The 15,080-nt window shown below is 50.4% G+C and overlaps 1 protein-coding gene across 10 annotated transcripts in view; it reads right to left on the minus strand.

Moving 5' to 3' along the window:
• Positions 1-15,080, minus strand: part of FAM193B (family with sequence similarity 193 member B) — a 32,629-nt gene continuing 17,549 nt past the window's right edge. For 5 of the 10 annotated variants that reach the window (XM_036423240.2, XM_036423236.2, XM_036423242.2 and 2 more), the window contains 7 exons: positions 14,197-14,569; positions 10,722-10,923; positions 9,590-9,829; positions 2,169-3,186; positions 1,960-2,035; positions 1,050-1,147; positions 1-383 (listed from right to left, as the gene is read on the minus strand). In XM_036423240.2, the coding sequence (XP_036279133.1) occupies positions 1,051-1,147; positions 1,960-2,035; positions 2,169-3,186; positions 9,590-9,829; positions 10,722-10,923; positions 14,197-14,569 (2,006 nt within the window). In that variant the 3' untranslated portion in view covers positions 1-383; position 1,050. The remainder of the gene's footprint in view (positions 384-1,049; positions 1,148-1,959; positions 2,036-2,168; positions 3,187-9,589; positions 9,830-10,721; positions 10,924-14,196; positions 14,570-15,080) is intronic. The other 5 variants (XM_036423237.2, XR_004985481.2, XM_036423239.2 and 2 more) reach the window with 5 other exon arrangements.

Below are 15,080 nucleotides of genomic sequence, written 5' to 3' on the forward strand. Positions count from 1 at the left end.
TTCTGTGTCCAAATGTTGTTTTATCTTTCGGTAGGAAAGATTTTCACAGTATCAAAAGTAAGGAATTAAAAAACAACAAACAAACAAAAACAAAAATACCAAACACAAAATGAGCAGTGTTGGGCCAGCAGTACCATCAGCCCCTGGCCCACAGGCCAGCCCAGCCTCCGGGCTCTGAATATGGAGGCTGCATAGCACCAGGAGGCGGCTCTGTGGAGGTCCTGAGGGGGCCCGGCCCGACAGAGCATCTGCTCAGCTTTTGGTTGGTCCAGGATGGCGGGGAGCAAGGAGGGTCTTGGGTGGGGATATGGAGGAGAAACTGTAGACCTTCAGCTGGCAGTTGGGGGTCTCAGGACACCTGAAGAAGCTGGACCCAGCAGGGGCTGAGAAAACAGAAGAGCATGACAACATGGTGAGTAACAGTCTTCCCATGCCACCATGCCATAGGTCCAAGGTGGAAGGAGGAACAGTTGCCTCCTACTTTTTCTTCCACAGACTTCTTCAATCACCTATAGCAGAGGATGAAAATTAAAACCCTGCCAGGAAACAGCCCCAGTTCTGTTCATCAGCATGTGAAATGTCATCCTAGATCTAAAGAAATGTGGGACTATCCCTAAGGAGCTCGCGGCTCTCTATGGCAGGCAGCACACCCTCCCCCCAGGCCAATGTGGGGCACGTGCTCTTGTGGGTACAGGCGGGGGAGACACTGCCTCTGCACTCAGACTCCTGCTCTGGAGGATAAAGGTCAAAGAAGGGGAGGGGGGAGGGAGCATCTTTTATCTTGGAAAAGAGATCTCACAGGAGGGCCTGGCCCAGGGAGGAGCAATGTAAGCTCAGAGTCCTAAGGAGTAAATGGCTGCAGAATAGACAGGGCTTGTGCCTCTGGAGAGCATAGGCTGCTCGGCTGTCACTGTGGAGGTGGTGCAGGGACCAGGATACCAAGCCCCCAGTCCAATTCCCTGAGCCTCAGAGCACGAAATGTTCTGTTGGCAACAGAAGCTGGCAGAGCATCAGAAGAAGGTGCACGCGACACTTGGGGGTTTGTATACCTCACTGAGCTGTGCTGGGAGTGGTTTTCTTGAGGCTGAAGTTGGTCCAGTTCACAGCAACTTTCTGACGTGTTTGCTTTGCAGAATCCAAACAGAATCTGTCAGGTTTGGGGGATGACACAGAAGAAGCACAATCAAAGATTCCCCAGTCTACTGTACCCCTCTCCTAGACCCCTGTGTTCTGGTCACTAAAGCAGCGAGGTCAGCTCTGTACAACCTCTCCAGCTCCTGGTTGCTGGGGTCTTGCAGGTATGGTAGTTGTGCTGGATGGGGGCTATCAGGATGGAGCACCCACGAGCCCAGGGGACAAGATATGAAGAGAGTTGACACGGCCTTACTATATGACGCCCTCTTCACCCTGTATTTTACTCTAGCTATGCTGGGCTGCCTTTCATTCCCCTAAGGATATGCTTCTTTCACCCTCAAATCTCTGTATGTGCTGACTCCACTGTCACAAATATCCTTGTTTTCCTTGGCCCACTTATTCCTATTCCTCAAGTTTCAGCTTGGTTATCACCTCTTCTGGGAGGGCTGCTCTGGCTATCCCCACCACTCACTCCTGTAGCAGCACTTATTGCCAGCCGGTGGGTTTATGCTCTCTCCCCACCTAGACTGTTTGATTCACCTCTGCCCCAGAGCTCAGTCCAGCAGAGTAGAGGAAGTACAAGTGAATAAACAAAGTGAATGAACTCGGAAAAAGGCCTGGTTCTTGGGGTCTGGCACACACACCTTCATTCAGTCCCTTGGAGCTTGCCAGATGCCCCATCCTGCCAGGTGGCTTCTTTAGTGTGGAGACTGTGGGGAAAGCCAGGAGGGCTGGAGAGGCTCTCCATCCCAGGGCTCAGGGCTGAGGGAGGCCCTTTCTTAAAGGCCTGGGTGCGGGCGGGACAGCAGGTGGCCCCACACCTACCTCTTGAAGTATTCCACCTCCCGGTCAGTCTCATCCATCTCCACCCCATCCATGTCCTTGGGCAGGAACACATCGTCTAGGAAGACACAGCCAGGAGGGCTCAGTGCCCACAGCCAGGCCTCTGGGTCAGTGCTGCCCACACATGAGGACTGCCCTCCACCCCGTGGGCTGGCAGGGTGGGGGCCAGCCACTGTTCCTGGTGCACTCACCCAAGGAGGAGGCCGACTTTTCCTGCTTGTTGCGGCTCCGGCGGCTGCGGCCCTTGCCCTGTGGCAAGCTCTGTGGCCTTGCTGGGCCTGAGGGCTGCACAAACTCCTGTTGCAGAGGCCGTGCCTTGGCCTCACTTGGCCAATTTCGCCAAGAGCTGCCCTTCTCCTTGTCAGCTTTTGGGCTGCTAGCCCAGCCTGGTTCTGGCCGGTTTCCTGGGCTCCCCTCTCCGGCCTCAGCACCGCAGCCCACTTTGGGAGGTTCCAGGGTCTTGCCTGGCTGCTTGGATGTCTGGCCCTTAGCACCGGGAGCCTCCAGGCTGGCCGAAGACCTGGGGGCTAGAGTTGCCTCGCTCTTCTTAGCCTGACCACCCTGTCTTTTGCCTTTCCGCGGCTTCCCACCTGAGGCCACAGGGCCAGGCGCCTCCTGCTTATTACTAGGGACTTCCTTTGGGCTTGGCTCCTCAGAGCTGGTGTTGCCTGGCTTGGGTGTTTTGACCCAGATCACCCGGGACAGGTTGGGCACGGTGTTGAGTCTCCTCACTAGCCCATTCTCTGGGATGATACCAGGAGGAGGGCCCCTCACCTCTGTCCATAGTGGTTGGGGGCTTCTCATTTCTGCCCATGGTGAGGCTGATTCACTTGGAGCTTGTAACATGTGGTTCTGAGGGGAGCCCAAAGTCAAAGGGGAAAGGTCAAGGTTGATGTCAGGCCGGTGCCCTGAGGAGCCATTGAGGTTCAAAGGGGGTAGACTCTGGGTCTCTGGCTCAGCAGCCCTCTCCTTAGAGAAGCCATTGCTGTCCATGTTGAGCTCACATACACTGAAGCTGGCACGGATGGAGTCCTTGACAGTGTTCTTGATCTCCTGCAGACGGCTGCTCAGGAAGCTGTTGACCCGATCCAGCTCCTGGTCAGGCCACTCCAAAAACCTCTCCCTGGCAGGCCTCAGCTCCTGGCTTCCAGAAGCACCACAATTCACCTGCTTTAGAGATTCTGCTGCCAACTGGGCTTTCTCCTTTTCCTGCCAATACAAGAGGCAGTTTCAGCAGGGGCCTGGCAGCTACCAGGCACAACATGACACTTGACACACCAGCCTGGGGCCCAGCGCTGCCACTGATTGGCTAAAAGCAGGACCTCGAAATCCTGGCCTGCTTTCCCACCCTGCAGGAGTAAAGACGAAGTGCAATCAGACAGGTATATATCCTGGAGGTAGAGGCAGTTGGACCCAGAGGGCAAGGTTTTTACAGCTTGTTCACCCGGAACAACAGTGTCATTCCTAGGGCCTAAGAAGGCTGGACTCAAAGGGGTGGGAACATAGTTCACTGAATCTTGCCTTCCAGTCCTGAGCTTGAGCAATCCACTTATTTGCTGAGTCTCAGTGGACTCATGTGCAAAATGAGGACAATAATTTTGGAGTCAAGACCAAAGTGGGGACGGATGTGAGGAAGATAGCTGTTATAGAGGCATTTCTTCCAATTCTGCAGGTTGTAGGGTAAAAAGCTATGCCATCATATGGATCTTTCAGGAAGGAACATGTGGGGCTGTGAGACTGACATGGCAGATCAGACTGCTTTGGGTGGTCAAGAATGTGTGCCCTCCTGATGCTGTATACAGGTGCCACTGAAGAGGGCCAAGCTTCCATAGGAAGGCCACTCACTGCTCGGTTGGCCTCAAAAATCAAGACCATACCTAAAGGGTGCCCCACAGCATACAATGGACAGCCACAAGGGGATCCCTAGGGCAAGATGTAAAAGTAGCCCCTTTGCCCAGGTGAGACCCAGGGGGCTCAGGGAGGCTAGACCCTGCCCATCAGTGCTGACAGAGCCAGATCTGGAGAGTAAAAAGGAAAGTATATGGGCTTTCACCCCACCTCTCTGCCCAATCTCAAAGCACCAGCAGAACAAATGAGGCTTTTACAGGAAGAGGAGACAGATGTCGAAGGCTTATGAGAAGGTAGTGGACAGGTATTGTGCCAGGGACTGAATGACTTCCACTATTTTACATATTTCCAGGTGATTTGGGACCGAAAGGGAAGAATCAGAAAAAGGAAAGTGGGGACATGCCACCACCTCAGAGTCAACTTAAAGAGAGTGACCCTGTTCCCCAACGGGCATACATTTATTTATTTATTCTTATCTTTTTTGAACACTGACCCCACAACTAACTAGGACCACAACTGTGGGACCTTGGACAAATCACTTTGAACTTTATTATCCCCATTTGTAAACTTGGGAGAAAAATTACCTACTTATACTTAATAGGGTTGCTATGAGGACACCTGAGAGGGTGTGTGTCCCTCTCCCTGGGCACAAGTAAAGCTGCACACCTTGACAACGGTGGTGCTCAGATGAGGGAGTAGCTCAACCTGGAGGAGTGTTTCCAGTATGTATCATGGAGTTCAAGGCCATGGGGGATGCACAAAGGATTGGAAAGCCCTTCTCTTCACTCCTGCCCTATACCAGAACACCTTTGCTTTTGTTAAAAACAGTTCTGGGGAAGGGGGGTGGGGAAGAAAGAGGAGGATACAGAGGGGATACATGGTGATGGAAAGAGAGTTGAGTTGGGGTGATGAACACACAATACAGTGTATAGGATTAAGTGTTGTGGAATGAGCACCTGAAAACTATATAATTTTGTTAATCAGCGTCAGCCCAATAAATTCAATAAAAAGAAAGAGAAAGAAACTGAGTTCCCTTTCATTTTCAGAATAGTTAGTTCTGCTGCTAAACAAAGATGTCTGAAAACTGGTGTAGAGGGAGTGATATGGAACCGCATATGATTTGGTCGTGAGAAGCGGGAAACACATTTTCTGCTGGACACCATGAGCTCACAGGCTGTCTCATTTAATCCTCACAACTGCCCTTGTTGCATCATTGTCCTCAATTTACAGATGAGGGCACTTGACTTTGGAAAGAATAAGGATCTGGCTCAAGGTTACGTGGCTGGTAAGTGGCAGAGTTGAGACAGCACATCCAGCTGAGTTCTTGTATTTTTCAGTCCCTTTTGACAATCATTTCATGACCATCAACTCTGAGGCACTAGACTGGGCTCTGAGAATACAGTTGTGCAGATGAGAGTCTCTACTTGTTGACCTGATGTGCTTGGAGAGATGGACACACAGCAAACAGGCTGTTTAATTCTGAGTGTCAGTGACTTCTGAGTAACAGTGACAAGAGCTCTGGGGGAAAAGCACAGGGTGCTCTAGGAACCCAGACTGGGCCATCAGGGAATGCTTCCCGGGGTGGAAGTATCTCCCTGAGCATAAAGGTGAGGAGGATTACCCTGGAGTGAGACAAGCACTGTCCTGACAGAAGACAAGCAGAAAGGCTGGGAAATTGAAAAACACAAAATCTTTAGGGAGTGCAAACCACTCAGAGGTACAGCTGGAGTCCGGATTACTTTTGAGGGTAGGTAGGGTGGAGCAGTCAGGAAGGCCAGAGGGACAGAGGTGAAGCTGGCAAGCTAAGCAGGGGCTAGATCCTGAAGAGTCCTGGAGGCCACGCTTGAGTTTGGGTTCGATCCTGCGGCCACATTCAGCCATTTTTAAGTAGTGGCCACAGGTGGAGAGAAGTGAATGGTTTGAGCTACTTGCGAGGAAGCATGGCCAGGACTCTCAGTGATGGGTGGGGAGGATGAGATGAATCACGAAAACAACCCTGACAACCACCTTTCTGCCACAGTGGCTACAATGACCAATTGTTCACTGTGCTGAACCTTTTCTATGCATCACTCCATTTCATCCTCGCAATAATCTGAGTTAGGTTCTACTGTTCTTCTCATTTTATTGATGAAGAAACTGAGGCTGGAAGGTTAAGTGATTTGCCCAAGGTCATACAGCAAGGGTGGCAGAGCCAGTTTCAAACTGAGGTCCAATTCCAAGGCCCACTGCCCTCGATCACCACAATGCATTCCTCCCAAGATGGCACTCAGGTTCTGATTCAGGCAGCTGGGTGGAGAGTGGTGCATCCAACTAAACAGACAATGGAGGAGGAGGAGGAGGAGGAGCAGGCCTCTTGGAGAAAGATAGGCTGTTTTGGATGTACTGAGTTTTAGTGCCTGTGGAATGTCGTGAAGAGGTGCCTGGTAGCAGTAGTGGACATCAGTGTGAAGTGCAGGGGGAAACAAGTGGCCAGACCACACAGGGAGGCAACACTATCTAGATGGCTTCTCTGTCCCAGGGAGGTGTCCTCAAGCAGGAAGGTCAGACAGAAGAAGAGGAGCTCACAAAGAAGACAGAAAAGAGGGCAGAGAGGAAGGTGGCAAATTTGGCATTCCCATTGTCCTTTCCTGTATCTCCCTCCACCCCCCAAACTGAGAATGGAGGTGCCAAAGAAAAGAATGTTTGAAGAGGAGAACATACACAAAATGTGAGATGTTGCCTAGTGGACAAAGAAGATGGAACAGAAAATATGACTATTTGGCAACAAAGAAGTCACTGGTAGCTCTCTGGTGGGGTGGGGGTGGAAAAGAGGTTGTAATGAGATAGAAGACAGTGAATACAGAGAATATTTTTCAAGAGATTTGGCTATGATGAGAGGAAAGAGATGAATGGGGTGAGACAGGCTGTATGCTCAAGGAACAGTTTGCTTTCAAAATGAAGTACTGGGGAGGACTCTTCCCACTCCCCACATGGGAGTCTGTTCTGTGGGACCCTTTCCCCTTCTCCGTGGGGGAGTCTGTGCTGTGAGATTCTTTCCCCTCCCCATATGGGAATCTGTACTTGGTTCTTCAATCAATTTTCCACCTTTGCTATACAAAAAAAAAAAAGAATACTAGGCAAAGCAGAATGCTGATGGGAAAGAGCCCAGAGGAGAGGCTGCAGGTGTAGGACAGGAAGTCGATGGCAGCCTGAAGAGGCAAGAAAGGTCTGTATGGGCCTAAGCTAGGAAAAAGGGTAACTCATCCTCATTATAAGTTACCCTGGGGCAGTAAGATGTTGAGAGCATGCCTGTCCACTGGCCTTAGTGAAACAGGAAATAAGGTTATTTGCCAAAAAATAAGGTGTGGGTGGGGAAAACCTGGAAGTTAAAGAATGGAGGTCTGATAAAGGGGCTGTGATGAATGAAGTGATCAGAAGTAAGAAAAGCAGAGGCCTGCTAGGCAATGTAGGGAGTTCAGGCAAGTAGCAGTCCATGCAGCCCTGGTGCCACAGATAGATTCGAGTCAGTGCTCTTCTTGAGATGAATTGGGTTCAAACCCAGGGCTGCGGTTTTTCTGAGTGAATGTTAATGGAAGGGCAATGGGAAAAGAATTGAGAGTATTGTTAAGAGAGTAAATGACCTCACCTGGTCTGAAAAGGGGAGAATGGGGTAGGTGACAGTCTTCAGTGAATAAAGAGGAGTGGCTGGGAGATTGCAGATGACAAAGGCATGGGTCAGTTCCAAAGGAGGAGGGGAGAGAATCATGGTCTGGAAATGATCTAAGGAGGCAGAAACTCACTTGGCTTTATTTGTCTCCCATGGTGGGACAGAATGAGCACTCTATTGGGTGACTACTACGGAAAGCTGTGTTTTCGGTGAATAGCCAGGTTGTAAGGCTAGGAGATAGGTGGAAGGACACAGGGAGGAGGCTCACATATAAAAAGACAATGACCATGATGGCCTATCACATGGCATTGCAACTGGCTGCTTCCACTGTATCCTGGTCTCTACTGTGCAGTGAGTTTTTGAGTAAGTGACTAGTGTGTGATAAATGGCAGACTAGAGAGATATGCAAGGTGTAGCAGGAATACAGTGGAAGAAGTTACCTGAGCAAGGCTGCAAGAGAGGAGACATCTGAATTGAGCTTGGAAGGAAGTTGTCAGGGAAGAGAAGAGAGCATTATTAGTGAAGGAAAAAGAATGTGTGGCACACAGATTTATGAAAAGCACACCAAGGCCTAGGAACTGCAAAATGTGCCCACTGATACCTAACTGCCTTAAGAGGCCAAGAAAGGTCAAAGAGGCCAGGCTGCCCACAGGACACTTCTGGCCAGGCAATGCTGGACAGGAGGGAGAAAATGCTGACCACGTTCTGAGGGCAGCGGTGGGACCCCGCTTCAGGGTGAAGGACAAAGGTCTTGGTTTGTCCTTTGGGTTGGAAAAAGATGGAAAACCACTGTTGCTTTCCAGAATACTACAGCTGTTTGACCACCTAGGACCTGGAGCCGGCTGGTTGTCAAACCCAATCTCCTAGGCTGCTGGGCTCTCAAGTATGACACTGTGCAGATGCAGCCGGGAGTAGGCAGGCAAAAAGGTAATGAGGTGGCAGGGGACCAGCCATCAAGCCCTAGGGCTGCCTGGCATCAGGGCTGCCTGGCACCAGGGCTGCCCAGGAAAAACTCACTGGCCTCAGTTTAGGTTATTCCCATGGCTAAATTACATGCCCACGTTGGTAACGCCCAGCCCCACACCTCCATCTCCATTTGGATGTCTCGTGAGAACCTCTGAGGTAACACGCCCCAGCTGAATTCCTGTCTTCTGCCAATCCCATCCTTGCTCAGTGAAAGGTACACCATTCTACCGGTCACTTAAGCAAACACTTGGGAAACATCCCTAACTCCTTTATCTTTCTGTCTTGTAATCAAATCACCAAAGCCTGTCACTTCTGCCTCTGAAAATACACCTCTTGTCCAGTACCACCATCCATCATCTGTACTCTGGCGCTCTGCTTTCTCATCTGGAGTATCACTTTACCAGGCTACCTTCCATATTGCCACACAATAATCTTGGAACACAGAATCGACCAGCTGTTCTTTGATTAAAGCCCTCCAGTGACTCCCTCTCAGCTGTAGGATCAAGCCTTGTAGGCCCTTCCTCACCGCCACTGTCTGTCCTTCCTCTTCTGTTTGAGCCCTGGCTGCACTACTGCTCTGACAGTGTCATGCCCACTGCCAGGAGGGCCCTCCTGATGAGTTGTATTCACTCCCTGTGACTCAGTTCCAGAATTAGCTGTGTCCCTTGCACCCAGGGTCTCTGCTGATGGAGAGAAAGACAGGCCCAAAGGTGAGGGTGTGGCAGGAGCAGGTAATGGTATGGCCATTTCCAGCAAGCCCAAGCAGGATGGGGGGCTTCCCTAATCCCAGTACATCACACACTAATGTGCTCACCAAGTTTTGTGTCAGTCTCTCCACTGGAATTTAACAAATGCTTTGTTTTTGCTGAATGATTAAGTGTCTGAATGACTGAAGCAAGTCCTGGGCTTGAAAGAATCCAGCAAGCTGCTTCTGAGGCCAGGACTCGTTTATCCTCCAGTCACTGGCCCCCAGTCTCCCTGACCCTGATGACCCTGATGCCTCCCAAACTCATTCAGACCTTCCCAGAGCAGTGAGCCACGCCAAGGTCCTTGGCAGCCAGCAGTATTCATGCCCCAGAAGTCCTGGGGGTTGGGGCAAGGGATTCCTCAGGAAGAAGAGGTGATAGAGCTGGGCTCCCCCCCCACACCCACCTTCTTTTTCAGCTTGTGCCGGGCCCGCTTGGCGGCCCTGGCGCTGTTGGGGACTTTGGGCTCCGTGCTGTTGATGAATTCCAGCAGCTCATCCACATCTCGGTGGTCCACGGCGGGCTCCCCAGGGATCCCGCCCAGGGCGCCCCCCTTCATGGGCAGCTCCTCTTTCCGCCTGGTCAGCCTTGAACGGAGCTTCTCTCGGATCTCGGTATAATTCCGACTCGTCGGGGCAGCGGGTGGCTGGGGGAGGGGGAGGTGCTGACATTACACCCTGGGCCTGAGAAGCCCGCAGGACTCCCACCCGCTGGCACCAAACATGTGGTAAGAAGCGAGACAACTGTTCTTTCTACCAGAGCCACAGAGGGCAAATGGCTTCACCTCAGCCAGGAGGTGGGAGGAGGGAGTAGGAGATATGTGACAGCATTGGGAGCACACTGGCATGGGAGCCAGGAAAGCAGGTTTGAGCCCAGGCTTTGTCACTTGGAAGATGTATGACCTTGGGCAGGTCACCGAGTCTTGCGAGCCTCAATTTTGTCATCTCTAAAATGAGGAAAACACCTAGCTAAAAGGTGACTAGCAATGCAATTACTTTCATTTCTTCTGTTCTCAACTGCTCTTCCCTCGTTGGTGGCCCCTTCCTCTTCACCTTAGAAGACTTCTGAACTGCTTCCTCCCCTTGTCCAGAGACAGCATGTATTCTGCTCTGTGCCTCCTTCCTGGCACCATCTGTGCACATGGCCTGTCCCTCAGCTGGCTCTCACACTTGGGGGACTGAGAGCTTTTGCTTCCATTCTGCCTTCATTGCACAAGTGTTCACTTCTCAGTGATTATGCCATACACAAACTCATCAGAATTATAGCTTTCCTCTCTGCCATTTCCTTTCCTTTTGCGTAGGGGAAAAAAAGTCATCTTAAGAGAAACCATGAAAATAGAAAAATTAGCAAAATGATTAAAAATCCCTACCTCACCAATTTGCTGTAAGGATCAAGTGAGCAGACATAGATGCGAAGACTCACAGGGTCCCAGCGAGGTTATTATCCCCTTGAGCAAGGGGTTTCTGGAGAGAGCAGGCACTCCCCCGGCTCACCTTGGCTGGCCCCTAGCCCTCTCAGGCATGGGCAGGCTCACTCACCGCATTGTGGCCGAAGAACTCACAGTAGCAGCAGTCACAGAACTTCCCATCTCTCTGGTGCGTGGAGGACGAGGTGCAGGAGCTACGCTCTGAGCTGCTGTCCTCTTCCTCGCCTAGCCCCTCATCTGCCTCGCAGGGCTGGGGCAGTTGACAGGCCAGGCCACTATGTGTAAACTTGTGTCCCTTGCACCCAGGGTCTCTGCTGATGGAGAGAAAGACAGGCCCAAAGGTGAGGGTGTGGTCGGAGCAGGTAACAACAAGGACCAGGAGAAGCAGCCCACCATCAATGACCCGACTGCCCTTAAGCTGCCTCATCCCACAAAGGTCAAGGCAGTCAGACGGCATTGATGTCCCTCGTAATTACAGGGCTATCACCCTCATTATCCCTTAGGGCCCAGCTCAATGCACTGTTCTGGAAAGGTCCCCATGCCTCTCCTGACCTCACCCACCATGTGACCCTCCCGGACTTTGTCTCCATCCTATCATCTAACACACTTTACTATAGCGATCTATTTGTCTCAGATCAACTGTGCACTCTCCAAAAGCAGAGTTAGAAACATCGATGAGAGAGAGACATCAATCATCCGCCTCCTGCACACCCCCCGCTGGGAATGTGCGCATATGCCCTTGACCAGAATCGAACCTGGGACCCTTGAGTCCGCAGGCCAACGTTCTATTCATTGAGCCAAATCGGTAAGGGCTCATCACTGATGTTTCTCTTTCCATCTCTCTTCCTCTCTCTCTGAAATCAATATATATATATATATATATATATATATATATATATATATATATATATAATTTATTTATTTTTTTTAATGAAAATAGAATTATTGAGGGGGGAAAATGTTGGAATGACCTAAATATTCGGTGACTAGAGAATGGTAAAGTGCCCTGTGGAGAATATCCTCCCATCCATGAAGCTGAGGCTCAGAAGACCACACAAGAGGCTGAAAAATACTGAGTGAAACCGCCGACCATACAGACATCATAAACGCGTGTGGGAGAGACAAGGAGGGAAAATTGCTAAGAGAGGTGGGATTTTAGAGTGGGCAACTACAAATGTATATATAATAAACAGATCTGATTTGTAATAAAAAATAGACCTCTATCTTCTCCAAATAACTGTATCTTTCAAAAATCCTATATAATAAAGAAGCAATATGCAAATTGATAGTCACGCCCTCACACAAGATGGCTGCCCCCATGTGGCTTCCAGATGGTTGCCCCCATGTGGTCACAAAATGGCCTCCACAAGATGGCCAACAGGGGAAGGCAGTTGTGGACAATCAGGCCAGCAGGGTAGGGCAGTTGGGGGCAGTTGGGTTGTGGGGGGGAGACCAGGCCTGCAGAGGAGGGCTGTTGGGGGCTACCAGACCTGCAGGAGAGGGCAGTTGAGGGCAACCAGGCCTGCAGGGGAGAGCAGTTGGGGGCAACCAGGCCTGCAGGGGAGGGCAGTTGGGGGCAACCAGGCCTGCAGGGGAGGGCAGGCAAGGAGGCTGTTAGGCATCGATCAGGCTGGAAGGGGCAATCAGGCTGGCAGGCAGGCAAGTGGTTAGGGGCAATCAGGCAGGCAGGCGAGCGGTTGGGAGCCAGCAGTCCCAGATTGTGACAGGGATGTCAGTCGGGCACCCTCCAAGGGACCCCAGATTGTAGAGGGTGCAGGCTGGGCTAAAGACACCCCCCCCCCCCCGAACAAAGTTCATGCACCAGGCCTCTAGTACACATGTGTCAAACACAAGGCCCGCGGGCCAAATCCGACCCGCCAGGCCTTGCAATGTGGCCCAAACCGCGCTGTCATCACTGCACTTCGCTGCGTTACCATCACAATGACAGTTTATGACTGTTCAGTAAACCATTCGGCCCGCGATTTAGGCTGGATTTTAGATTTTGGCCCCTTCTCTGATTGAGTTCGACACCCCTACTCTAGTATATTAATATAACCTTTCTCAATAACTAGAGTTACTTTAGGACTCTACCTTAAGGACACGATTCACAACTCAAACACAGATTTCGGTGCAAGGATGCTTATAACAGCCTTGTTTATAATGGTTTAAAAACTGGAAATGCCTAAATGTTCAGGGGTAAGAGAATGATAAAATATATATATATATATATATATATATATGTGTGTGTGTGTGTGTGTGTGTGTGTGTGTGTGTGTTAGAGCTATATAATGAGATATTAAGGGGCCACTGAAAAGTGTTTAGAATAATTTTTTTAAAAAAATATATTTTTATTGATTTTTTACAGAGAGGAAGAGAGAGGGATAGAGAGTTAGAAACATCAATGAGAGAGAATCAGCCGAGACCGGTTTGGCTCAGTGGATAGAGCGTCGGCTCGGGGACTGAAGGGTCCCGGGTTCGATTCCGGTCAAGGGCATGTACCTTGGTTGCGGGCATATCCCCAGTAGGGGGTGTGCAAGAGGCAGCTGATCGATGACTCTCTCTTCGATGTTTCTAACTCTCTCTCTCTCCCTTCCTCTCTGTACAAAATCAATAAAATATATATTTTTTTTAAAAATGAGAGAGAATCATTGGTCAGCTGCCTCTTGCACACCCCATAACCAACGTACATGCCCTTGACCGGAATCGAACCTGGGACCTTTCAGTCCACAGACCGACGCTCTACCGCTGAGCCAAACCGGTTTCGGCAAGAAGAATTTAACTTGAGAAATTATCAATGTTATAATGTTAAAAAAAAAAAAGTTACACAAAAATGTATAGTGCCCTGGCCAGGTAACTCAGTTGGTTAGAGCATCATCCCGACACACCAAGGTTGTGGGTTCAATCCTCAAGTCAGGGCACATGCTAGAATCAACCAACAGATGAATAAATAAGTGTAACAATTCGCTGATTCTCTCTCTTTCTCTAAAATCAATTTTTTAAAAAGTATATCAAAGAGAGACCCAATATGCTACACAGAGAAACATCAAGAAGCTATACTGCAGCATTAGAAATGTATCTTTTGATTGAGGACATTTTTTTCTTTATATACATTTCTAAATTTTTCCAATTTTTTTTTTCTGGTTAATCCTCACATGAGGATATTTTCCCCATTGCTTTTCAGAGAGAGTAGAAGGGAAGGAGAAAGGGGAGAGAGACAGAGGGGGAAGGGAAGGCAGGAAGGGAGAAAGGAAAAAACATCGATGTGAGAGACACACTTGACTGGTTGCCTCCCTCCATACCCCAATTGTGCCCTGGGGCAGGGAGTGAACCTGCAACCAGGTACATGCCCTTGATCGTGAATCAAACCCTCAACTTTTTGGCACGAGGGCCAATGCTCTAGTTACGGAGCCATACCAGACAGAGCAATTTTCCCAAGTTTTTAAAAAATAACAAATACATATTTCTTTTATAATTGTAAAAACTATGAAAAAAAACAACCATAAATAGAGTCTACCCTTTAAGTTCCACCCCAACGGTAGCTCTAAGCCCACGTCAGCAGGGAGTTTGTCCTCAGGCCACTCACTCACCTGTGAGTGTTAAGAAGCTGCTGTGAGCCTGGTGGTGGGAGCAGAGGCCCACTGCAGTGCCCGCTACAGGGGTGGCTGCACCCCGGGAAAGGAGGCACCTTCAGGAGTGGCATGCTGGTGGAAGGCAGGTGGGGGCTCTGACATGCCCCTGGGGTGTGTGGGGCGGCGGCAGCAGCAACAGGGCATTCTGAAACCTGCGCAGGGAATGGTGCTGTGGGGGAGGTGGGCAGCAGGTGGGGGTGGGACGGTGAGCCAAAGGTTCCAGAGTGAGATGGGATCAGTGACACTGGCTGAGGATGGTGGCCAGTGGGGCTGTTGGGTGGAGCAGTGAGGTCTGAGTGCCGGCGGTGCTCCGAGATGGGGAAAACCTCACCTGTGGACAAATGGGGGAGAAAGGTGTCATAGAGGGAGGGCACAGATCTCTGGGAGGAAAACCGAAGGACCCGCTGCCCCAGCACCCTGCTTACTGCGAACAGAGGGACATATTTGAGCACAGTACCTCAGCACAGTAGACCCATGAGCTTTTGGGAATGTCTAGCAGTGCCACCTTGGGCTGGAGAGGTTTCTCTGCAGGCAGCAGTTCGGCTGGACAAGCTTGAGAACCCCAGGCCTGAGGGAGAAGGCATCAGGAATGCCAGCCCCACGGAAGGCCGCACACTTCTACTGTGGCACAAGCAGGGAAATGTATTCTTTCTGTCAGGGTCTCTCTAAGACCTGCCTGCTCAGGTACTTCTCAGACTCAGGGCAGGATCTGCAGAAACCAGCAAGCAGCAGGCTGAGATTCTGTCTCTGGGTCATGAGGAGTGAGACTCTCCAGTGGCCCCAGAAATCGGAGAAGTAAAAAAAAAAAAAAAAGGCTTACATGACTTTGGTTTATGCACCAA

Source organism: Pipistrellus kuhlii, unplaced genomic scaffold, assembly GCF_014108245.1.
Source record: "Pipistrellus kuhlii isolate mPipKuh1 unplaced genomic scaffold, mPipKuh1.p scaffold_m20_p_8, whole genome shotgun sequence".
Taxonomy (NCBI): Eukaryota; Metazoa; Chordata; class Mammalia; order Chiroptera; family Vespertilionidae; genus Pipistrellus; species Pipistrellus kuhlii.